The 26,590-nt window shown below is 41.2% G+C and overlaps 1 protein-coding gene across 1 annotated transcript in view; it reads right to left on the bottom strand.

The window, feature by feature from the left end:
• Nucleotides 1-4,389: 4,389 nt before the first annotated feature.
• PLCL1 (phospholipase C like 1 (inactive)) overlaps nucleotides 4,390-26,590 on the bottom strand; it is a 472,369-nt gene continuing 450,168 nt past the window's right edge. Inside the window, 1 exon segment of the mRNA XM_082261768.1 lies at nucleotides 4,390-5,163. Coding sequence (XP_082117894.1) covers nucleotides 4,981-5,163 — 183 coding nt within the window. The 3' untranslated portion in view covers nucleotides 4,390-4,980.

Here is a 26,590-nt window from a genome sequence, read left to right as displayed (position 1 = left end):
ATCGCGGGCCGCATCAGCATTATGATTGCCCTCAAAAGGGCCGGTTGTATCTGTAAGACTAGATGCCCAGAGCATCCCCTACCCTTACATAAGATGTTAAGAGCCTCACCACCATCAGAAGTTGAGTCCCTCACCCTCCCTTCATCACAGTGAACCCCCCTTATCTTGTGCAGCTGCTGGGAATAAGCTGTAGGCATTGCTGGAAAGCAAAAAGTACAGGGGCTGGAGCTCTCCTGCAGCTGCAGGAGAGATGCGAGGGCCACATGACATGGCCTGGAGGGCCGGATTCGGCCCGCGGGCCTTGTGTTTGACACATGTGCTGTACAGGCTTCCAAAGTAGGCATAACAGAAGTCAGTGGCTAAATTTAAAGCTAGTCCTGCTGTGCTGCAATGTGTCTACAGCAACTGCTTAAATTCCAGGCAGGCAGTCCTCAGAGAGGAAAAAAAAAAAAAAAGAACAGGTTCATATAGGGACCCTGGGAAGTAAGACTGCCAAAGAAGAGATTCCTACGCTCTAATGTTCCCATTAGGTCCTGTTCATGATGCAGGTCATGGCCAAGAGCTCCTCCTCAGCACCCATAGGGATAGTAGCAGCATACAAAAAGTCCCCTGCTGTGGTCAACCATTTTGAAGGCCTCAGCAAAGGGTAGTAATAGCAGACAAAAAGTCCCCGGAGGGACATCAGATTTATAAAATAATGAATACAATTTAAACAAATGAATAAGCACTCTCCAGGGAAAGACTGAATTTAAATAAATCAGAAGCTCCCCATAACATCAGAAGCCTCTCCATCACATCATTGTCCCTCTTTCATATCAGAAGATTCCCATCTCAGAGCCCCCCTTACATATTAGAGTTCCCCTATACATCAGGGACCCTACCAGAGTCCCTTCTTACATCTGAGCCAATGATGTAAGAAGCAGAGACCAACTTATTGGATTCCTAAGTTTGCACACTGAGGTTACACCACTTCCTCTAGCTGTGGGCTGGATAAAGTCTTGTTTGGCTGGCCATGGCCGTAGTACAGAGACCCCAGATAACAGCCTTTTCTAAATAGTATTGCCCTGGCTTCACTTTAGTGCAGAGCACCCTGAAATATAAAGAGAATAGCTCATATCATGATGTAGTTAATTATTTTTCTTGAAGCACTGCCCAACAGCAAGTCTGACCATAGATGGCAGTAAGTCTCACTGAGAATAATTGGCTGTAAGATGTCTGCATATTTCAAAAAACCACACTGATTTACAAAGTGACACCCAAATCAGGGCACATGCAGATTACACTTGCTTCCTTTTTCCATTTATATATAAACTGGCCTGGTGCAAATACTTGGAGGAACTTATTCATATAATGGGTATAAAAAGTCTACACACCACTGTTAAAATGTCAGGTTTCTGTGAGGTAAAAAAATGAGACAAAGATAAATAATTTAGAACTTTTTCCACTCAATGAAAAAAAAAAAGAAACAAACTGAAATCTTTTAGGGGGGAAGTAAAAATAAAAAAAACTAAAATATTGTGGTTGCATGAGAGTGCACACCCTCTTATAACTGAGGATGTAGCTGTGTTTAGAGTTAGGGCTCTTTCACATGGGCGTTCCGTATGTCCGTTTTTCATCCCATCCGTTTGCGGATGAAAAACGGACATGATGTATCTCTATGTAAATACGGATGTCATCGGATGATCATCCGCTGACATCCGTTTTTTGTCAGTTCAGTTTTTTTGAACTGAGAACCCTATTTTTTTTCCTTTCAAAAAACGGAACGGACGCAAAAACGGATGTCAGTGGTGTCATCCGCTGACATCCGTATTTACATAGACATGCATTATGTCAGTTTTTCATCCGCAAACGGATGGGATGAAAAACGGGCATACGGACCGGATGACACAAGTGTCATCCGTGTCCGTTACAAAAAAAAAAAAAAAGGACCTGATCGGGCAAAAAAAAAGGAACGCCCGTGTGAAAGAGCCCTTAAGGAATCAAACTCATGTTAAATAGGAGTCAGTAAACACCTGCCATCGTTTAAAGTGCCTCTGATTAACCCCAAATAAGGTTCAGCTGTCGCAATCTACAGCAAAAGCAATTCCCTGCAGAGAGCTTCCAAAGCATCAGAGGGATCTCATTGTTAAAAGGCATCAGTCAGGAAAAGGGTACAAAAATTTTCAAGGCATTCGATATACCATGGAACAAAGTGAAGACAGTCATCATCAAGTGGAGAAAACACGGCACAACAGTGACATTACCAAGAACTGAACGTCCCTCCAAAATTGATGAAAAGACGAGAATAAAACTGGTCAGGGAGGCTGCCAAGAGGCCTACAGCAACATTAAAAGAGATGCAGGGATATCTGGCAAGTACCGGCTGTGTGGTACATCTCCCATATTCTTCATATGTCTGGGCTATGGGGTAGAGTGGCAAGATGGAAGCCTTTTCTTATGAATAAAAACATCCAAGCCCTGCTAAATTTTGCAAAAACACATCTGAAGTCTCCCAAAAGCATGAGAAAAAGTGTGTTATAGTCTGATGAAACCAAGGTTAAACTTTTTGGCCATAATTCCAAAAGATATGTTTGGTGCAAAAACAAAACTTTGGGGCTGTTTTTTCCTTCAGCTGGAACAGGGGCCTTAGTCAAAGTAGAGGGAGATATGAACAGTTCCAAATACCAGTCAATATTGGCACAAACACTTCAGGCTTCTGCTTGAAAGCTGAACATGAAGAGGAACTTCATCTTTTAGCATGTCAACGGACCCAAAGCATTCATCCGAATCAACAAAGGAATGGCTTTACCAGAAGAAGATTAATGTTTTGGAATAGTCCAGCCAGAGCTCAGACCTTAATCCGATTTCAGGTCACTCCATGGATTTTCAGAGGGCTGTGCACAGGAGATGCCCTCACTATCTGACAGATTTGGGGTGTATTTGCAAAGAAAAGTGGGCAAAGATTACCAAGTCAAGATGTACCATGCTGATAGACTCATACCCAAAAAGACTGAGTGCTGTAAGAAAATCAAAAGGTGCTTCAACAAAGTATTAGTGCACTTATGCAACCATATTATTTTAGTTTTATTTTTACTTCCCTCCACCTAGAAGATTTCAGTTTGTTGTTCAACTGAGTCATACAGTTTATAGGTCACATTACAGGTGGAAAAAGTTCTGAAATTATTTATCTTTGTCTAATTTTTTTACATCACAGAAACCTGACATTTTAACAGGGGTGTGTAGACTTTTCATATTCACTGTACATATATATTCATTACCTTTAAATAGGTACAGTATGTATATGTATGTCTTACACAAGATAGGTATGCAGCAATAGAGAAATTAAATTAGCAGTTAAATTGCCTATATAATATGTTATATTGCCTTTATCAACCAATGTCAGATCTCCTTTGTGAATATATAATATGTTAAGATCTCTCTCTCACCGTTTTTTATGGCCCACTTAGTAAGTCATTTTAGGTATGGGTGGTGGTGCTTTTACATGAATTGTATACATGTTTGATTTAGTAATTTAGGTACAGTCTCTTTTACCTTCTCTTTTTCATTTTATAAAATGAAAAAGAAAATGGTCCTATAGAACACATGCACCAAGCATGATTGGCATGAACACTGTCCTCTTTGCTCCATGCATTTTGGAATGGCATTATGCGCTACAAAATGTAAACTGTGCATCACAGTGTGCATCTATACTGTATATTTATACTGAGAAAATTGACGCGTGGGAGGGAGAGGGCGATTATGGCATTTTAAAAAAAAAAAAAAAACACACTATTCTTTAATATTGCTTTTAGAAAGGTGACACTTGGATATTCCTAGTTAGCAGTCTGCAATAATACATCAGACTAAGGTTGGCATTACTGTTTGTAACAGTCTACATTAACAACTAGAAGAAATGAATAGGAGTACATATAACATACAGGAAGAAATAACCCTCCAGTACATCTTCACTCAAGTACAAGAAAAATAAATGTTAGCTTGTTAGATCCTTAAAGTGAAAATATGTAGTAAACATACAGTCAGTAGCCAGATTTAATGGAAATGGTGGAAATGTATCTCAATAAATAACCAGCGTTCGTGAACAATGCGGATACTCAATTTTCTCAGTAGGTGTCAACATCTTCTCCATTTGTATGACAGCTTTCCTCTGATCCTTTACCTTTTGGCAGCTTTCGGTACTAACCCATTACTGACAAGCATATAATAATTATACTCTGCTATTCTATGTATAGTTTTATGTATAGTATTCTGTGAGGTGAAGTATGTCTCCAAAAAGACTACATATTTTTTTGTAGCATCTTCTGTCATGAAGTGGGTCTTTAGCAAGACCGTACATTGCGTTTATTCAGTATACAACACACAGGCTTCAAGGTACTCTAATATGTCATAATATGTCATATTCTAAGTGTTATAAAGATGATTACATTTGACCCTGATTGCATTTGGTGGGCTTAAAAGGTGTTTCGCTTCCAGTCTTAAAAAAAAAAAAAAAGGTCACTGGTTTCTACCCAACCAAAGTCAGGCCTCAGACAGGCCTCAGAAGGTCTGTTGTCTCCAAAACAATGAATTCTTGGGATTCTACACTTTAAAAAATCAACCTATTTGCCAGTGTTACTGCAAATAAATTGTTACTTGGCGTTGACAGTGTTGGGAATATTTTGCATTTTACATCTTATTACAAAAGGGACAAACATCTGTGATCAGCAGTAAATGGTCCACATTTTCTTCACACACAGTTATCTTTAACATGACTGATTAAAAGGTGGGTACAATTTTGATGGTTAAAAAAAATGTAACAATAGGTAAAATTCTGCTAGTTAAATTAAAAACACTATAAAAATTAATATTATCATTACTGCACATTATGTTTTGATACTGAACTTTTTGCCTTATATTCAAAATATGCATTGATACTGTATACATCTCTCCTGCAGATCTAAAAAAACAACCCTAAAAAGCCAGGTGCCGTGGCAAGTTTTGCACATCACAAACGACCGTTTTCCTCTCCTGTATCCTTTTCTTGTATTGCCTCTAAGCCTCGTTTAGATTTTGCATCAGTTGCAGTGGTTGGAGCTTTACATAGACCACTGGACAGACAAGCCTGTTGTATCTGCCTCATGTTCTCCATGGCTTCATTTTTGGCATTCTTCAGTAGATCCCCTTGGCCCTACATGAAAAGAGAAACAAAGAAAGAAAGATATAACGCATTGGACATACTTCTATATCTCAAGGTAACTATTCATTCATATTACTAAAGAACAGGAAAACCAATGGGGTCAATTTATAAAGATGAAATACACCGAGATGTATACTGCACTTCCATTCAGGCATACTTGGAAAAATGTTCACCAACTGTTTTTCACCACAATTATAGATTGTTGAACAGATAACCAGCATACAACAGAAAACAATAAACAAAGGGAAATAGTGTCAGGAAAGAAGTGTTTTATTTCTGGTAAAAGGGCAAAAATTGCTGCTGAAAAGGTAGAAACCTGCCCAACTTAGAGGAGTGACAGTCTCTTTTACAAGGCTACATTTGTCATAACGCTGTATTAAAACATGCAAGCAATTTGGTCTCAAAGTCTATATATGCATCTTTATAAATGAGGCATATTTAAATGGCAATGTTGCCTAACGATGATAGTCAGTTGTTAGTAAATGGCAAACTGGAACAAGGGCAATGTCACGGTTCTCGCCATGGCTTACAGACAGACAGGCGTGGTCGCCATTGAGTACCTGACATGGGATTTGAACCTGTGTACTTTGACGTTCTGTCCTGTTATCCTACCTCTGAGCCACACTTCAGCTCATATGGATCTAGTCTTGTTAATCTGGTATTGCCTGCAGCACTAGGGGGCTGGACTTCACCTGAGTGTGCTCTTGTCTCTCATTGACCACCTGAAGCTAATTGCTCAATTAAGCAAGCTATATAACACTGCCTCTTGCCTAGAGCCATATCAGTTAATTGCTGATCTTTGTTCCTGTTTGACAGACTTTGTTCCTGTGTTCCTATTTCCTGAGTGTGTGTTCTAGACTGACTCCAGCTTCCATCCTTACATTCGCTCCTTGTTGTTCCTGCGACCTTATCTGGACTCGTGTCATCCAGTGACTTCTGTTATTCCTGGACTTCTCTTCCCATTGTATTCCTGCCGGTCCTGCTTATTGGAGCACCTTCCCTGTCAAGCCCCCATGCACAAATTCACAGGCCAGGTGGCTTTCTTACCTGGTCACCTTGGACTGTGGATATCTGCAAGGGTGAGCGTACATCTCTGCGTTACAGACTCCAACAAAGGTAAGCCCCGTGACATAATGAACTGACCATATGGAGTCCGCAGAGATGTGCAAGCAGCTCACCCAGCAGGTGTCCAGCCTGGCCCAGACTGTGTCAGAGTTGCAGCAAGAGGTGCTGATACTTAAAGGCACAGTATGCCCAGCCCTGGAACCTGCACATCCAAAACCCTATGTCTTGTTACCAGACAGATTTGATGGTTCCTATAAGGGGTGCTAGAGACCTAGGTTTGGGTTGTGCCACATCCCTGATAAGAATACAAGAACAAAGGTTCCCCTAAATGGGACTTTAAAGGCACATCAAAATAGTAAAAATGTAGATAATTGGAAAAGTAATAAATTTTATTAAGTACAAAAAACAATAGGTTAAAATGACATGTACAAGCATGAAATGGACAGGGGGACAAAACTCATAGCGCTAGAACTAAAGAACCCGACATGTTTCGAAGCCAAATGCTTGCTCCTTCTTCAGGGGTGGTTCAAAGCGGTACTCTGATAATACAAAAATGGACGTGTGAGAGCCATGAATTGTAAAATCTGCGTGTTACAAAGTAATTTTACAGTTCACATAGTATAAAGCATATAATATGAGTACTTACAGAGTTAGGTCATAACTGGGCTTTCATTGCATGCACAAGGGTTAAAAACATCTGATTGGTGTGGATCTATCTGGCGATGTATGTAGCAGTTTAGGTTGTAGATTGATCGAATGATTGAAACCCCGGAGGATAAGGTCAGGAAGGTGCCCCACAAATAGCTGAGCATCTGAAGTCCTCAAAGGGAGGAGCCAGGGGCAATCCCATATGATGTAGGTTATCCAATAGAGGTATTGCCGATCTGTAGGGATAGGCAGATAACTACTGATAAAATTGTGCCCTGATTTAACCACTTAAGCCCCGGAAGATTTTACCCCCATTCCGACCAGGGGGTATTTTGCGATTCGGCACTGCGTGATTTTAACGGACAATTGCGCGGTCGTGCGACGCTGTACCTAAACGAATTTGGCGTCCTTTTTTTCCCCACAAACAGAGCTTTCTTTTGGTGGTATTTGATCACCTGTGCGATTTTTTTTTTTTTGATCACGCGCTATAAACAAAAAAAGAGCGTCAATTTTGCAAAAATAGCAATATTTTTCACATTTTTTTATATGAAATTCCCCCCCAAAAAAATGTAAAAATCAAAATTTTTTAACATTTTCGGCCAATTTTTTTTATGCTACCTATGTTTGGTAAAAAAAAAATCGCAAAAAGCGTATTTTGATTGGTTTGCGCAAAAGTTATCGCGTTTACTAACAAAGGGAAAGATTTTTGTCATTTTTGTTGTTTTTTTTTTAACGCGTAATGGCGGCGATCTGCGATTTTTTTTTTTTTGCAGTACTGCGACATTGCGGCGGACAGATTGGACCCTTGACTGACATTTTTGACACTTTTGGGGTTACCAGTGACATTTCTACAGTAATCAGTGCTATATATATGCACTGTTACTGTAAAAATACACTGGTAGTGAAGGGGTTAACTTTATTTGGGAGGGAGGGGCTGTGTGTGTCCCTAGGGGCGTGCTTTCTACTGTGATTGGCTGTGGCTTGAGCTGTAAGGACACTGATCAACGGATCTACATAGTAGATCCATGTGATCAGTGTCTTTACAGCGAGGAGAATGACAGGTCGCTTGTTTACACAAGCTGCCTGACATTCTCCCTCTCCCCCGCCGATCGCCGAGTGGCCGGCGGACATCGGGTCCGCTGGTCACACGCGCGGGGGGGTCCGTGACCACGCGGGAGCGCGCCTCCGGCGGCGCGCGCTCGCTCCCTAGACCCTCACAAGCAACGTAGCCCTACGTTAGTTTGCCTGTGAGGGGCTGACCGCCGACGTAGATAGTCGTGCGGCGGTCGGCAAGTGGTTAAGAGAGTAGAACAGTTGATGCAAACTTAATTATAAATGCATAAAAATGCATGAAAAAGCCCCATAGGGGGTCAGAAGTATGGGTAAATAAAATTGGGCAGTCATAGTAGTAAGAGTATTATTTAGATTATTCAGATTTTACAATTCATGGCTCTCACACGTCCATTTTTGTATTATCAGAGTACCGCTTTGAACCACCCCTGAAGAAGGAGCAAGCATTTGGCTTCGAAACATGTCGGGTTCTTTAGTTCTAGCGCTATGAGTTTTGTCCCCCTGTCCATTTCATGCTTGTACATGTCATTTTAACCTATTGTTTTTTGTACTTCATAAAATGTATTACTTTTCCAATTATCTACATTTTTACTATTTTGATGTGCCTTTAAAGTCCCACTTAGGGGAACCTTTGTTCTTGGATTTGATGGTTCCTGTTCCTCATTTACAACCTTCCGGATGGATTTTGAGCTCCTGTTTGTCCTTAAGCCCAGAACCTATTACAGTGACTTTATCAAGGTTCATTCTGCTATTAATCTGCTTTCTGGAAGGATGAAGACATGGGCATACCAGAAGCTGCAGGAGAAAAGTCCTATCTTGGACAATTGGGAGTCATTTATAACTGCCATGGACTCTCAGTGTCTTCCCTCCCAGAAAGCTACTTCCAAACCTGCTCAAGGTTTCCGCAGACCCCGGGTACCTAGTGAAAAAGGAAACCCATATGAATATGATGACTCTGCCTGGTCACGGTACAAGCCTGCCTTTAACAGCCAGCCTTGTCACCCTGACACTACTCCAATATGCCTTGATCCTCCAGAGGTTAAAGAGGAGCCCATGGAGATTGGCGCCGTGCGCACCAGGCTGTCTTCCAAAGAAAGAGAATGTAGGAGAAACAGTGGCCTTTGTTTCTATTGTGGAGAGAGGGGACATTTTATCACATTTTGCCCAACTTGTCCATCCAGGCCTAAGGCTCTCCCAGTGGATACCATGCAGATCCGTCCTGTCTTCCCAGAAAAACAGCCTGGAAACTGCCAAGGTTGCTGCCAGCCCTGTCCCCGTTCTGTGTGTGAAACGGGCTCCCAGACTATGGCAATCGTTGAAACCAATACCCCTGTGGAAGTCCCTCCTCCAGCTCCAGTCACGTCTGTACCTCTTTCCAAAGAAACTCCTGTTCTAGCAAGCACCTTCATTACTTCCTGCCCTGACAACGAAGTTCTTTCACCTGACTGCACATATGCTTCTAATGGCACTGTGGTACGTAAGGAGGATCTGAAGTTGTTTGAGGAAGTTTTAAAAGCTGCAAATGCCTATCCTGTGGAAGACCTCTGCAAAGAAACTGTTCCTGTCCGGAGGGTCTCTTTAAAGGGGGGGTACTGTCACGGTTCTCACCATGGCTTACAGACAGCCAAACGGGGTCGCCATTGAGTGCCTGACATGGGATTTGAACCTGTGTACTTTGACGTTCTGTCCTATTATCCTACCTCTGAGCCCCACTTCAGCTCATTTGGATCCAGTCTTTTTAATCTGGTATTGCCTGCAGCACTAGGGGGCTGGACTTCACCTGAGTGTGCTCTTGTCTCTCATTGACCACCTGAAGCTAATTGCTCAATTAAGCAAGCTATATAACACTGCCTCTTGCCTAGAGCCATGTCAGTTCATTGCTGATCTTTGTTCCTGTTTCACAGACTTTGTTCCTGTGTTCCTATTTCCTGAGCGTGTGTTCCAGACTGACTCCGGCTTCCATCCTTACCTTCGCTCCTTGTTGTTCCTGCGACCTTATCCGGACTCGTGTCATCCAGTGACTTCTGTTATTCCTGGACTTCCCTTCCCATTGTATTCCTGCCGGTCCTGCTTATTGGAACACCTTCCCTGCCAAGCCCCCGTGCACAATTCACAGGCCAGGTGGCTTTCTTACCTGGTCACCTTGGACTGTGGATATCTGCAAGGGTGAGCGTACATCTCTGCGTTACAGACTCCAACAAAGGTAAGCCCCGTGACATGCAAACTGTCAAATTCCCTTACATGAACAAAACCTTCAGGCCTCATACACACTTGAGCATTTGCTCAGCTCCTCTAAACACTTTTTTTACCTGGCAGGAGAAAAACTGCTTAAAAAAAATGTTGTAAAAGCCGGGTTTTGCATCTATGCATGTTCTGTGTTATTGTATTTTATTGGTTAGAATAATAATTTATTCAGGTCATTAGAATGCACTAATGTGCAAAAACGCCTAAACATGTCTAGCATTAACATCTGCTTCTGTGTATTTATGTGCGCTCGTGTTTTTGCTGCCCCAGAGCTCCTCTCCTAAATGGGATGGTGAGGGTTTTTTTTTTTCCAGCCTGTAAAAGCTTTTCTTCTAAAAGGCCAGTTAACAACTATGTATGCATGCATGCACATACAGGTGCGTTTACAGGCTAAAAAAAAAACGCCTTTAAAAACACTTTTTTTTTTTTTGCCCAGGGTGCATGAGGCCTCAAAGTTCAAACACATCAACAGCTATTTGATTTATTAGACTCCAATTGTCCTAATATTTAATTTCAATGTTTTAAACAGAACCTTGATTATCAGACATGATCACAAATTATATCCACTTTTCCATACACCTTGGAGAGGGGCTGATTTCTCTCAGGAAAACTCATAGAGCAAGCTCTAGGACTATTTATATCATATTGCTTTTTCTTGCAAACTGTCTGTCCCAGAGCTGTTGGAAAGCTCCTGAATTATTTTGGCCCTATCTGCTTCAAGTCAGGCACTGCTTACCCCTTTCTGCTTGCAAACTTGAAACCACATCTTCAAAGCCATAAAAAGTGTCTTAGATTTTCATTCACTTGCACAATAGAGTTGCTATTGTTCACTGTATAAGAGACGTTTAACTTTGCAAGGGAAATATCCCCAGAGTTTAGAGAATGAGGTGAAGCTCTTGACTTCCAGCACCTAATAATTTTGTTTTTTTTTCCCTTGCATGCAATTGGGTATCCTTTGCAAAGTGAATGTTTCACCACTTTTACTAAGTTAAGGATAGATTCCATTAACCGGGGAACAGCCTATTTACCTTAAGTAACCATTATATGATTTTTAAACACACTTTGTATGTCTGCTAGCATTTTTTTCTTATTATAATGTTTCCTAATTATAGAACTCCACCAAAGTTATCCAATTCATCCACAATGGAGTTGATTTACTAAAACTGGAGAGTTCAAAATCTGGTGAGCTGTGCATGGTAGCCAATCAGCTTTAACCTTCAGCTTTTTCAATTAAGCTTTGATAAAAGAAAAAAAATCTTGAAAGCGGATTTGTTTCTATGCAGAGCTGCACCAGATTTGGCACTCTTTATTTTTAGTAAATCAACCCCAATGTCTGTCATGTTGAATCTCCCCCACTGACATCTACTGGTGCCTGTTTCCCTATGAAGGCAGATCAAGAAATCCAGCTAAGAAATAAGAAAACTTTAGGGGAGCTTCAAAGAAGTTGACTTTCAGAGCAGGGCTGCAGAGGTATGTTTTGTGGTGATGTTAGTACCTGTAGTACCTAGCCCTTAATACTTACGACTCTAAAATGGTACATAGCTTTAATAATTTTCCCAATACCAGATTCTCAAATGTTATTTTTCAGTTTCTAAGATACTCTTTTGGATACCTTTATACGTGAAGTTGATAGCGTAATAAAATCCCACTCACGATTCCTATCTTAACACTCTTACATTTAATCAGTTCCAACCCTTTAATTGGCAAAGTTCTGGAATTTGCAAGAGTTGAATTTAAATGGACAAGTACACATACTTTTAAGAGCTGCTGTTAAAATGTTGGATTAATAGATATTGTTACAACATGGTGGCGCAATGAATCTACACTGATGTCGTTTACAAGCTTGCCACAGAGGAGAAATACAAATTAGAAGCTTGTTTCATCCATAGAGAGCGATCGCTTCCACTGCCAAATTATTAAATCAGCTATGAGATCAGCGTTTGTGCTCCTGATTATTAACCATTGTTTAGATAGAGATCGTAGGATTATTACTTTTGTTGTTGCTAGGTACTATTACATTGTGCATACAGTAACACCCAGAATGCAAACATAGCCGACGTTACTAATTATATATTATTTAATAATATATTTTTTGTATTATTATATTAGTATTTTCTAATATTACAGTATTTCCTGTGATATATTAGACATTGTCTTGAATATGTATATCTCTATAAGCATGTCATAAATAACAAGGTCATATTTCTTACTGAATGTGTAAAATGATTTTTAGGCTGTGTAATACCTCTTTTCTCTAGCATAAAAGCCGATACCCTGCCCCTTACTTAATTCACCCCTTTTGGAAATCAAAAGAGCTACTAAATGTGTGCAGGTTATGAAAGGTAAAGCTGTCTTTTAAGGCCTCATTCACATGGTAACTTACATTTGCGATCCATGAATGGGCCATGTTCGCAGGCAACCCATTCATGTCCATCATGGAGACCGAAAAGCTTCACAGACACAGCCGCTCGTTCCAAAATGACAAGCCTGAAGGTGTATGTAAGTGGCCCCAGATACACTGTGCATTGGGACACTCCTCCGCAAGGCTGTCACATTAGAAAGAGTGGCTGTGTCCGTGCAGCCACTGCATCCATAGTCATTAATGGGCTGCCCATTCACGGACTATGGGTATAAATGCCCATGTTCATGCAACATAAGGACGCATGCTCCTCATCTTTTGGGTTGTAATTCTAAATATGCCTATACTGTATCGGAGAAATATTTTATTACATTTTTTTCATTCCGCATTTTCCAAAAACATATGTCATCTTTTTGTGGGTGGTTCCACTGTCCTGGTGCTCCAGCTGTTCAAAAAATGTGATAGGTAGTCAGGGAATTAGATGCGTAATTTATGCTGTAGAAAGACTCAGAGCGTTCCTTGGTTTTGGGATCCTCTGTGTGACTAGGCTATGAAAAAGTCTCACGTGTACTATCCCCATACTCGGGAGGAGTAGCAGAATGCGTTTTAGGGTGTAATTGTAAGTATGTCTACGACGTGTGTTAAATGACAACTTTATGTAACAAAAAACAAACATTTTTATTTTCTTTCCTGAATTTTTCAAAAAATTACATTTTCAAAAGACTCATTATGCCCTCTTTGAAAATACCTTGGAGTGTTTGCTTTCCAAAATAGGTTCATTTTGTAGGTGTTTCCACTTTCTTAGTGCTCCAGGGCAAGTAGTCCGAAAATGAGATGCATAATTTATGCTCCCTGAAAGCTCAAAAGGTGCTCCTTGGATTTTGAACCCTTCTATGAATCTACAGTAGGCTGTGAAAAAAGTCTCACGCATGTTATACCCCCATAATTGAAAGGCATAGCAGAACGTGTATTGGGGTATAATTATAAGTATGCCCATGCTGTGTGTGAAACATAACTTGCTCAAAAGATAACTTTGTAAAACAAATTTCTTCATTTTCTAAAAAATTGTGACAAAAAAATTACAACTTCAAAAACCTCAACATGCTTCTTACAAAATACCTTGGACTGTCTACTTTCCATAAAGGGGTAATTTGGGGGGTATTTGCACCTTCCTGGTATTTAGGGCCTCAAGAATTAGGCAGTCAGTACATCAAGACTGATCGATTTTCACATTATATATATATATGTATATATATATATATATATATATATATATATATATACAGGGCTCAAAATTTAAAGTCCTGAGCTACTAGCAGGGCCTTAAGGGTTACTCGACACCAGTTGCCCCACCCAACCCCTACCATGCCCCACCCCTAAATCCGCCCCTAAACACGCCCTCATAAATGATCGCAAAATTACACTGTTAAATGTTTTTGAATTAATGCAGAAGGTACAAAAATAAATATTAATAACAACGTTTTCAGTGCCCATCAGTGCAGCCTCATCAGTGCCCATCAAGGGTCTGGAGGGTGGGGGGCTGAAGAGCACTGGGGGGGGGCTAAAGGGGGGCTGAAGAGCACTAAGGGGCTGGAGGGGGGCTGAAGAGCACTGGGGGGGCTGAAGAGCACTGGGGGGGCTGAGAGCACTGGGGGGGCTGAGAGCACTGGGGGGGCTGGAGGGGTGGGCTGAAGAGCACTGGGGGGGGCTGGAGGGGTGGGCTGAAGAGCACTAGGGGGGGCTGAGAGCACTGGGGGCTGGATGGGGGGCTAAAGAGCACTGGGGGGCTGGAGGGGTGGACGGAAGAGCACTCGGGGGGCTCGAGGGATGGGCTGAAGAGCACTAAGGGGCTGGAGGGGTGGGCTGAAGAGCACTGGGGGGGCTGAGAGCACTAAGGGGCTGGAGGGGTGGGCTGAAGAGCACTGGGGGGGGCTGGAGGGGTGGACTGAAGAGCATTAAGGGGCTGGAGGGGTGGGCTGAAGAGCATTAAGGGGCTGGAGGGGTGGGCTGAAGAGCACTGGGGGGGTTGAGAGCACTAAGGGGCTGGAGGGGGGGCTGAAGAGCACTCGGGGGGGCTGGAGGGGTGGACTGAAGAGCACTGGGGGGCTGGAGGGGTGGGCTGAAGAGCACTAAGGGGCTGGAGGGGTGGGCTGAAGAGCACTGGGGGGGCTGGAGGGGTGGACTGAAGAGCACTGGGGGGCTGGAGGGGTGGGCTGAAGAGCACTGGGGGGCTGGAGGGGGGGGCTGAAGAGCACTGGGAGGGCTGAAGAGGGAGGGGCTGTACAGCACTGGGGGGGCCAGCAAAAGAAAAAAGAAGTTGGATAGGAGGAGCGGTGGGGTGGCTGCATATAGAGGAATTGATCTTTGCATATTCCTCCAGCAGCTGCTCAATGCCTGCAGAGAGGAGAATCAGGCATCCAGCTGGAAAGATCAATTCCTCTATATGCAACCGCCCCACCGCTCCTCCTATCCAGTCACACAGGGAGGCTGCTAAATTCTTGGACACTCACCTGCTTCCAGCACCCGTGAGCAGCGCAGCACAGACCAAGGGAGCAGCTGCCTTCACATGAGATGATCGGTGCGAGTACCGGTGTAGCTCTGGGAGATCGATTTTCACGCTACACCGGCTTGACACCCCCCCCCCATCGGTGTGCAGCCGGATAATGTCAGAGCGGCAGATCATCCCGCTGTAATAGCTTCAATTGTAATTGCCGGGCGCTCGCTGACACACACAGTCCCGCCTCCTAGCCCGGCTCCTTTGATAGACGTCACAAGGTGTTCTGTCTATCAAAGAAGCAGGGCTAGGAGGCGGGACTGTGTGTGTCGGCGAGCGCCCGGCAATTACAATTGAAGCTATTACAGCGGAACGATCCTCCGCTCTGACATTATCCGGCTTTCCTCTCCTCTCTTCCCCAGAGCTCGCCCAACATAATTTTCCACTAGCAAAATGCGAGCAGGCGAGTGGAAAATTTGAGGGCTGTATAGTATGTAGACTCAATCTTTTCCAGTGACTGAATAATATACACTGATTTGGGTTATTGTTACCTAAAGAGCCCAGTGAGTGTCCAGTATTGACATGGTTAATACTATTTTAACCCTTTCACTGCCAAGTCCATACATTGTACAGACCTGACAGTGGGGGGTTTTACACACACTCTCAGTGGCTGCAGCCACCAGTAGTGTGTGTATATATGAAAAGCCGACTTCTGGCTTGGATGTGATGACAAAAAAAAATTTAATTGTGAAAAATTAAATTTAAACGCAAGCACATAAAATCCCCCCCCCCCCCCAAGCACATACACACAAACGTAATTGCATGCCTTAAGGCGCCTTTGCACAAAAATGTTGATTGCGCTCCACGTTACATATTGCTGCACACGCAGGAGTGAGAGCAATATTTCTAGCACCAGTACCTCCTCTGTAACGCTAAACCGATGACCTGTAGGGGGATTTTAGGCATCGCCTATGGAAAATATAAGGTACTGAAGTTTGTTTCCTTTTCACAGGCGCAAGCAAATTTAAGGTTTGATATGTTGAGTATATATTTACTTGGTGCAAGCTCATATTTGCAATTTTACAAAAAAAGTATGTAATTTATTGTGTTTTTGTGCCCTACAATTAACATTTTGTATTTCCTAGAGTAGACGGTAATCTTGTGTGACGCAAAAAAAAAAAGGAACTACCACTATTTTATTCTCTAGGGTGTTTGCTTTCAGAAAATATATGTTTTAGGGGTTAATGGAATCTTCAGACCTAAAATTATTTTTTAAACGTGTGCAAAAAAAAAGAGGCTCTGGCAGAGAAAGGGTTAATAATGACGTATTTTGCCACCCCCAAGACTACTGTGCAGGCCTAACATCCAAAAGACTTCTTTCGCAATGGTTGGCTAACACAGTACGGTAACAATGAGGCAGAAAAGCACAGCATGTTCACAGCATTAGATAAAGTACTTTGGCTACAAAAACATATTTAGTGTGATCATATGCAAATGAAAGGAGAATCATTTAAGAAATACAGTCTCTTGTGTTCCTTTATAGCAGGTCTTCCAAGCAGGAATCATTATACACGTAATCCAGTTAGGACTCTCGGGTGACTGCCTGATGACACAATTCAGACATAATTTAAGTTCATGGGCAAACAAAATGGAATAACTGGGAGCAAAGGTTATTTGAGGACATACAGGACAGTCATCAATTTCTATTAGTATGGAGCAGTTCATACTACAATTCAGTTTAGATCTGTTAATCATCCTACCTAATACAGAAGTATTTTTTAGGATTTACAATAATAGACCTAGAGTATATACACTATTTAACACTTGACTCACATTATACAACTATAGTATAGGTTGTTCCTGCAAAAAGGATGACTAGGGAAATAAATACTCTGTTGATCCACCTATCATTGGCAGAGGCTGCCGTTCTGCAAACTGTTTGACTACCACATCACTGCCTTGCTCTTTGGACTACTAGTAGATATCAACATACTGGTGATAACAGTCTTCAGCTCTGTTCATTCTGCAACCCCACCTAAGACATTTAGCCTGCTACCCCATATTGTGCAGCATTGCCATTTTCCCTACAAGCCTGATTTCAAACCTCAGCTAATACGTGGACGCTCATATTTGAACACGGATATCAGGATACCAATATAGCAGACATATATTTGTTGTTTGTAGTCATTCACATTATGATACTGAACTAACCACAGGCTTTGTGTTAGGGTACGACTGTGTACCTGAATATAAAATGAGGGATACAAGTTAGGACACAGGCAGCAATAAAAATAATGTATGTAGTAATTCCTTTGTTATCAATAAATAGCAGCTATTACTTTTAGTAGCTGTACAAACATTGCAAGAATAAAGTGTACATAAACCCAAACACTTAACACTGTTCAATGGCAACAATATGTTTCTGTATCTCAACTGTGTTTCTGCATTGTCAACCTGTCACAAGTCTATAGAGACTACTAAAAGTGACTATTTCAACAAAAATTTGGCAACCATGGTCTTCTCTGGTCACCATCAGAAAACTCATCCCACCCTGAGAAATATCAATCATACATGTAAACAGGAAATTGGTTTTGAAGAACCTGCAGGAGATCAACAATAGTGATGACCTTGGGTTCATTCTGAAACCAGGAAGTAGGATGTCATTGATTACCAGGAAGTAGGATGTCATTGATTGGCCAATAAGATGTGAGCAGGATATTCCCCACCCCGCAGCGAACGTAAACAAAGGGCGCTGTACTCAAAGTGACAGAGATGCTTGTGACATCGACTTGGCCTTGTGGCCATATTAGGTCAATCATAACACAAGCATCCTTGCCCTTTTTGTATATGTGCAGCTGTAGGAAGGGGAATCTCCTGCCCATAGCTCACTGGCACAGCAACGACAGCTAACTTACCTGATTTGGACTGAACTCAAATAAGACCAAACCTGAGCTCATTCATAATCAACAAAAGTAGAACAAAATTCTACTTTAGAATACAGGTGACTAGTCCTTTGCCCTCTGCCTGCCTTTTTTAGGCACAGCTTCAACAGTTGTCAAAGCTCCCAAATGTCCCTGATTTCGAGGGACTGTCCCTGATTGAAACAAAGTCCCTCTGTCCCTCCTAATTTGGCCCTCATTTTGTTCTGATCTATATAGTATGTAAAATGCACTTTCAAAAAGTGTTTCCCGGTGCTAAACCTTTCATCCAGTTTCTAAATTGCTGCATCTGTAAATTTCCAAAGCCAGCATAAACGAATAGTAGTTGTAAAAAAATAAAAAGAATAATTTTTCTTGTTTTGCATAATCCTCCTTTAATGGTGTGTGGCAGGGGTTTGTCCTATGCCTACATACTTTTGTTAATAGGTGTCTCTTGTTCTCATCTCGAAAAGTTGGGAGGTATGGTTTAGTTACTTTTGTAAGTGGAACCCTAGGTGAATATAAAAAGAAAAGACCAATTTGCTCAAATTATATATTCCAAGTGAATTTCTGACAATATCAACAGGTATAGTTTTTCACTTATTGAACTGATATACAATAACAAAAACATCCAATGGTTTATTTAACAGACGAACAGGGAATACGTAAGAGAAAATCATGGGTTTACATACACTAAGTAATGACAAACTTAGTGCCCAATAAACCGGTCCATAGTGGAAATGTGATTATTATTGAAGTGGTTAAAATATTTGAATGCATTTTAGTGCAAGTATCTGAATTATTATTATTTTTTTTAATGAATCTTTATTTTAAATCACAGAAAAAGAAACAACAGAACACGGAAGTAGAAAACAGGAGTAAGGCCACATGAACACATCATAGCAAGTCAGAATACAGAGGCACATGCTTGGTGAATATGATAGTTCAATCATCGGAAGAAATAAGATCGACCACCGGCATCCAAAGTCACAGATTAGCAGCGGGCGACCACGGGCGCAGTCCACTGAACGGACACAGCCCCGAGGGACACCAGGTCAGGGCCTTCCCCAAGGGAGGGGGGCAATCTAGCCTCCAACAAACCTCTCCCGACGCGGCCCCCTCAGCCAGTGGGCCCCCCAGTCACGCCCCCGCCACTTAAGCCGGGCAGCAGGGAGAAAACAGGCAGCCTCCGGGCCGTCCCCCACGGTATAAGTGGAGGACAATTGTAGCACCAGCAGTCCGCCCAACAGAGGCATAGTAATAAATCTAACAACAAATGGTATAAACAACATGTGGAGAGAGAAAGGAAGGAAAGGAAAAGGGAGGGAGAAGAGAAGGAGAAAAGAGGGAGTAGGAGAAAGAGGTGGAGGTAAGTATTGTACCTGTCAACATCCCGAGCTCTCTGACTGCCGTGCTGCGCCATAACCACCTCCAGCGCCCCAGAAGCTCAGGGCATCTCTACACCTGTTACTCTAAATAAGGGGCGGTGTGGGCCTCAGGGTCTTCACAGCCCACACAAGGATGGGTCAGCTAGCACCAGTAGGGCCCGGTCTAGGCTCAAGGGCAGCAGGGCCGGGTCGCCATCTGAATCTGTTTTAATATAGGTTTCCCTATGATCCTCTGCACATTGTATGTCGCTGTCAGTTAAACATTGGAAGTTTTCTAACATCAGGAGAGAGTAGTGCTGATGCCTCTTCACTGTATAAACAGTAGGCTAGTGACAGATTCCTGGTTGAGCTGTAAAATAAACCTGGCTATGCAGTTTGGCAAGCTAAACTAAATTATAAATCTGTGTCAGGTACCACATATCGCATATACAGTATGTATTCTAACTAGGTACTTAGCTTGAATTTCAACTCAAATAAATATAGGTTATCAGGTATTCTGGTAAATGGTATCTGCTAGTTTACAGTTTTGATGAATTTAACAGTGCCTCTCGTTTCTAGCAATCATCCATCTGGTATGCCAAAGTTTCTATTCAATGCAAGGATCAAGCTTCAGCTAAGTAGGGATTAAACACTTTAAGCTAAATCTATATTATTTCTTAAGAAGTAACAAAATAATGCTATATTTAGAATTTTAAGTTGGGTTAAGCAGTGGCTTATTGCAAACAAGATAAAAATAATTAACACACTGTTTGTGCATTGCATTTAACTACTTAACAGTGAAAAGCCAAATGCTATTAAGGCAATCACTCTTAATGTAACCGATAATGGTATTAGCTATTTTAATATTGATCTGAGAGGCTGTTTATAAACATTTAAAACTAATGCATGTGCATACATGTTCACATTGTAAGGCCCCTTTCACACGGGCAGTTGTTCTGCGGCTGGTAAAGGCATGTTTTGTTATTTTGAAATTCCAACACTCCTGGCACAAAGATTACTCACATTTGTACATTGCCTTTATATTCGATCACTTGCGTTTACATACTGCGTTTAGCTGCAGTAGTAAATTCTTGCCTTTTGCATAGCAACCGTTTACTTATTTTTTTTCTTTGTACTGCGATTAACTGCATTTATATACAGATAGCTGCGGTACATTGCTACTGGATGCTGTCAACTTTATTTTTCTTAAATGCACAAAACCATAAGTTATGAAAATGTTTGCGAATGGGGCCATTAGGATGCATTGACTGCATTTAGCTGTGGTAAATAAGTTCCTCTATCTGCAGCTAAAAGCTGAAAACGAACCGCTCGTGTGAAAGGGGCTTAAAGCATAACACAGCAAAGATTACACTTACATGGGCTATATTTTAAATGTTGGAACTAGGGATGGGTGGGTGATTTTGTCAAACTTAATTTCCCCATGAAAACTGTGATTTTGCCTCTGTTAAAATTAGCCCCTAATTTCACCAAGGGGTACTGCTAGGCAAAATAAGAGATAAAATGTTCCCCTTTACTGCTACCAGTACACTCCTGCTGAATGTGGGACTCTGACCCTTATCTGTTAACAAAGGCAAGGATCACCATATCAGCTCTAATTTGGTGACTTTAATGACAGCTGCCACTGTATTTCTTTCTAGGTGTACTCAATGTGCACCTGAAAAGAAATACTTTTCCTAAAGTAACTCACAATTTTGAAAAATAGCAGATTGAAAAATATGACTCTCCATACATATCTCTCTGGCAGGTAGAGAATCCCAACTTTACTTTACTGAAGGACTAGAGCAGGGATCTTCAAACTACGGCCCTCCAGCTGTTGTGGAACTACACGCCCCATGAGGCATTGTAAAACTCTGATATTCACAGACATGACTAGGCATGATGGGAATTGTAATTCCTGAACAACTGGAGGGCCATAGTTTGAGGACCCCTGGTCTAGAGCTTTAAGCAAAATCTTTGTTAAAAAAAAAATAATAATACCATTGGGCCCCCACAAAGGCTCCTCCATCTGCCTGGGTCTGCTTTGGTGTTACCATCTTACCCTTTCCTCCCAAATGTTACAAGATACTTCAGCTTCCTGTTACAAGTCATAGATGTCATGCTACCAAGGCAAAGCAATCCATAGTGGGTGACAGAAGACTTGTTTTTTGTAGGTCTTTCCTAACCCAACACTGACTGTTTATGTATTGTCATGGTAGCAGAGCTTGTAGCAACCATACAGTGGTTACGGCTTTCATGGAAGCATATTGCTGTTTACATGCTGTTTTACTGCTACCATTTTGAAAATATGTTTTATGTTTTTATTGCACTTTTAAACTGCAACCCTACGGTACTTCACTATTAGCTCTTTCTCTTTGTACTGCACTTGAGAATTATGGAACTATCTTGGAGGCTACTGGGGAGTTCTTGATCTGTTCCTTGTGACACATCAGTCCTATTTAAATCAAGCCTGTTTGGCTCCCAGACTGAAAAGCTGGGGGTCCACTGTCTCTGGTAAGGAGGGACGCAAAAGGGGGGTGTATGCAACATCACGGAATGAATTTATGTGGTGCGCTTCAGCACTTTTAAGAAGATTGGAGCACAAGAACACTTTACGTTGATTAGATCACTTTATTTGGACTTTTATATATAGGTCTATATGATGCTAGCGCTGTTTTTTATATATATATATATATATATATATATATTTTTTTTTTTTTCACATTTGTCAGAAAAATGTACCCTCTTACCTGTCAATTAAGGCCTGAGAGGACAGAAATCATCATCTATTGTATCCCAACAATCACCCAACTGAAGAGGTACAACATGGAGTCCAGAAGCAAACTTTCCCCTGCAGTGCCCTCTAGTGGCAGAAATGCATATTTCTCTTGTTTGGGAATGGCTTTGAGAAGTGTTACTTGAATTGTATTCCAGTATTTGCTTATATATTTTGGGACTTAATCTACTTTGGGAAATCTTTCATTAAGGTCTTCATGTTATATCATTTGAAAACCATGTCAAAGATATATTATTATTGTAAAAGAACATATTCTGCACTTTCTTTTTTTCCCAATTTTTCCGGGGGAAAAAAAACAAAAAACGGCTATAAAAAATATATATTTTTTTCCAAATATTTCTGTTTTTTTTTTCTTATTTCAAGGCCTTCCGATCTCTAAATAGGACCCATAACTTTAGCGTTACAACTTTCTGAAAAAATAATCATTACCTGCAGGATAACAGCAGCAAAAGTATGCATTAAGACGGTTTACTTTTTGGGAAAATCTTCATCTGACACATGGCATGTGAGGAACACAAACTGCCATCGCTGATCTCCTAATCAAATGATAGCTATCTGTCAAACTGATTATCTGGCTTCACTATTTTCTGGGTCACTGGTCGAAGGTCAGAGGAAAGACCTGACCCTGGTCAGCATGGTTATTCCAAACATGGTTATTCCAAACTAGTGATTTGGTAAGTTATTCAGCTATATGCTTAGAAAGACAGCCAAGGACCTAGCAATTTTTTTTAGAAAAAGAGGTCAGATGTAGTAGCTCTATTTCTGTCATAACAGAAAACTAGTCCCAAATCTCCTATTTTAGTTTCTACAACTCACAGTTTTGCTCCCTTTGACCCTCTATCACTAGCAGACACTGACCCTTCCATGTCTTTAAATGTTTGTATGGGGTAGTGGCCATGGTAACAACCTCCTGCTAGTGAGACGTGAGATAGATACAGTAACTTATAATGAACATTGGCAATTAGTAAATGTCTGCAACTGTCATAAATAATGAGAATGACATTATGGTTTTACACAAGAAGATAGAATGACTGACAGATACTATTACTTTGCATAAGAAATTACCATATGCAGTGACAGTGACTTTGATGAGATAATGATATTATGGTGCTACGTACCAAGAAACCACTACTGAATAGATCTAAATGCTTGGGCTGTACTTCCCAAGCTGTAAAGGACCAACACAAAAGCACTTGTCTTTTCCAGATGCCAATTACACTCCCTGAGTATTAACAGTAAAATAAAATACTGTTCTAGACTCAATAGTCTGCTTACTTTGGCATTGGAGACATGTCCTTTAAGATGCACCATGTAAGATGCCCTTAATAAACATCTAAGCATCTAAGTCTCTCCACCTGGGCAGTGCTTTAGGTGCTTATGCTTCACTCGGTGCACATACATTGTATTTGCATGTGTTACTGTGTTAAATGGGTAAAAGGGGTTTTAGCTCTCCCTTCCAATAGAGCAACATCATGACAAATGCAAGAAGGAAAAACTATAGAAGAAAAGTTTTTGGCAGTCTATGACCATGTTTAGGTCAATAACAGTAATTAATAATAGAGCCAAATAATAATAGATAATTAATGTAATAAACAATGACAATGTTCACACTAATATCATATACAAACAGATGAATTTAAGGATGCGTTCGATTTTAGAGAACTCAAACCATTGCTTCCACCATATTCAACAGTTGGGAGATCATTGATTTTGTAAATAGGCATAGATTTCAAAAATTTTCCAAGCCCTGTTTCAGTCTTATAGCATAAACAAACATCTAACTGCATGTTTAATTCAAATCCTATGGCCAAGCAGCTCTTAACTGAATTTCCTTTCATTCTTCATTTAACATCTCAGCTGCTGAAAAACAATTCTTTTTTGAAAAAATTAGTTGCGCATTTTCACACATTTTGTGCTCAGAACATACAGCTCAGAGCACTGCTATCTATCATTTAAGCCTTCTATAAAGCTTTCCCACCTCCAAACATGAAAGGGGAGTTTTTGTATCTCCTGTCACCTTTAATCATTCTGAATAAACAATAATTAGATCTGACAATGTGAAAATCAGAAGGGAACTGCAACCAATGATATATAAGACCAGAATTCTTATTTTCTGGAGCGATGCAAGCGTGCAAGTTGCATACAAATTGCACTTAATTTTTAGAACCTGGTCCTATAAGCCTATAAATGCCATTTTTTCCATAACCAAGTAGGGTGGGGCATTTGATCAAATGTTGGCAGTTTTTCCAGGGAAAAAAAAACACTTGTATGGTTGGATATACCAGTGATGGATCAGGACCGCACACATTTGCTCCATCATGTAAGCAGGGAGTGTTAGTAAGTATAAAAATAAAAAGAAACTAAAGTTTGGGTGAGTCTGAGTCCAGGAGATGGTGAAAATGCACATGGGGTACTGAATGACACACATTGATGGATTTATTAACCATTTAAACCTGCACTTGGGGAAAGACTATTACTTAATGATTTTACTCGCTCAATTTACTTTTTTTAAGTGCTCTGCCTATTATTATTTGTTTGTTGCAATTTTTGTCAGATGACATAGTAGTGACACCTGAATTAAAGTAAACCTGTCACCAGAGAAATACAGGGACTGCCTCAGCTGTGTAGTCACCTCCTGTTTCACTGACCCATTAGCTTAAAGTGTATATAAATCCAAGAACACGTTGGTCTCCTTACAGAGAAATGTGAAAGACTGTTGGTAGTTGTCAGCAAGCAATTACTTTGCACAAGCACTCCTGTTACTCCTTTAATGAATGAAACACAAAATCTAGTCCATGTATTGGCACGCTAAGCTAAAGGCAGAAAAAGCAGTCATACCTCTCCTACCCCAAGGCCTCCCTCTCTCTGCTGAGCCCCTCCCATTCGCCATTACAACCTTGTACTGGTATGAACACTAAAGCTGGCCATAGATGGGTAGAATTTAAAACAAAAATTCTTGGGGATTGAAGGTTCTAAGAAAGTTTGTTCATTTTCTAATCATTAGTGGGTCAAATTGATGTTTCTTTTCCTCGATGAGAAAATTCGAAGGAGGTGGAGGGAAATTTTTTCTCAAACGAACAAGTTTTTAACATTGTATGTGGTTTTCATTTAGTAAATTCTATTCATTTCGAAATTAAATGTTAAACACAAATGAAAACTTTTGAATGCAACAAATATTCTAAAGATTTTCGTACTTTTTTTTTTTCCAAGATTTTTCCTATGAATTTTTGCTTGAAATTCTATCCATCTTAAAAGACAGACTTGCAAGAGTACACGTTCTTTGATAAGTGCATAGTGAAACCCCTAATCAATAGGATCAGAAGACTTCCACTGTGATTTTCCAACATGCTTTTGCAATGAATTTGTGTGTCTTCCAAGCCTGTATTCTCCCACACCTACATCTTTACATAAAATAAAAAAAATACTGAAGCCCTAGATTCTGCAACCAAACACAAAATACAAATTGGTTCCTTAAGTGGCGGTTCACACATATGCGATGCGGGAACCCTGCAAATAAACTGCGGGTTCCCACATCGCACTCGTCACGCAGGCAGTTTGCACTGCCATATGCGAATTGCTGGGGGTGTCAATACAAAGTTAACGACACCCCCAGATCACTCCGCATAACGCAGTGTGAACTATCAGTTCAGACATAAATTGGATCGCTTAGCTGTGAACACCCATGCGACCTGATTCCGGTGTGGACCAAAAAAAAGAGTCCTGGTCCGAATGTGATGAGAATTAGGCCATACAATCTGTATGGCTGAATTTGCAACACACAGACATTGCATGTGATTTGCAGAGCAGTGCGCTGTGAATCACATGCGATGTCGTACATCGCTGAAGTGTGAACCGGCCCTTACTGTATAGAAAAGTCCAATGCAACTGCTTGGCCCAGGGGTCTCCAAACCTTCTAAACAAAAGCTTGCTTTACTGTCCTTCAGACTTTAGAGGGGGTCGGACTGTGACCAGTGGAAGTATAAAATGCCCCAGCGTCAGTGGGAGTAGAACAATTATGCAAGGCCTGTAGCCAGTAGAAGGAGGAAAAGTGCCGCATAATTGGTAATAGTGGGAGGAATAGTGCCTAATTATTTATAGCAGTGGGTGGAATTATGCTCCATTGCTGGTGTCAGTGGGAGGAATAGTTTCCCATCATTGGTGTCATTGGAAGCAATAATGACCTCATTGTAGATGTCAGTGAGAAGAATGGTTTGGTCCAGGGGGTGTGGAGGGGTTAGGGGAGGGAGGATGGGTTCATTGGGGGTGTGGGGGAGGGAGGAGGTGAGGTGAGATGCTGGGTTACCATTATAATTTGTATTTTGCATTCCTGAAATTAACTTGCTGTAGCGATATGTTGGTGTCCTTTCCCAACTTTCTTAGTCTTTGTTTAGGAATGGTTTCCCCCACTGTTGATGTCACTGGAAGGGATGGTGCTCCCTTGTTTGTAACCATGAGAGG

The sequence above is a fragment of the Pelophylax lessonae genome (assembly GCF_965119305.1).
Source record: "Pelophylax lessonae genome assembly, chromosome: 6".
In the NCBI taxonomy this organism is placed as follows: domain Eukaryota; kingdom Metazoa; phylum Chordata; class Amphibia; order Anura; family Ranidae; genus Pelophylax; species Pelophylax lessonae.
The sequence above is the reverse complement of the archived record's forward strand: the minus strand, read 5'-3'. Positions and strand labels throughout refer to the sequence as shown.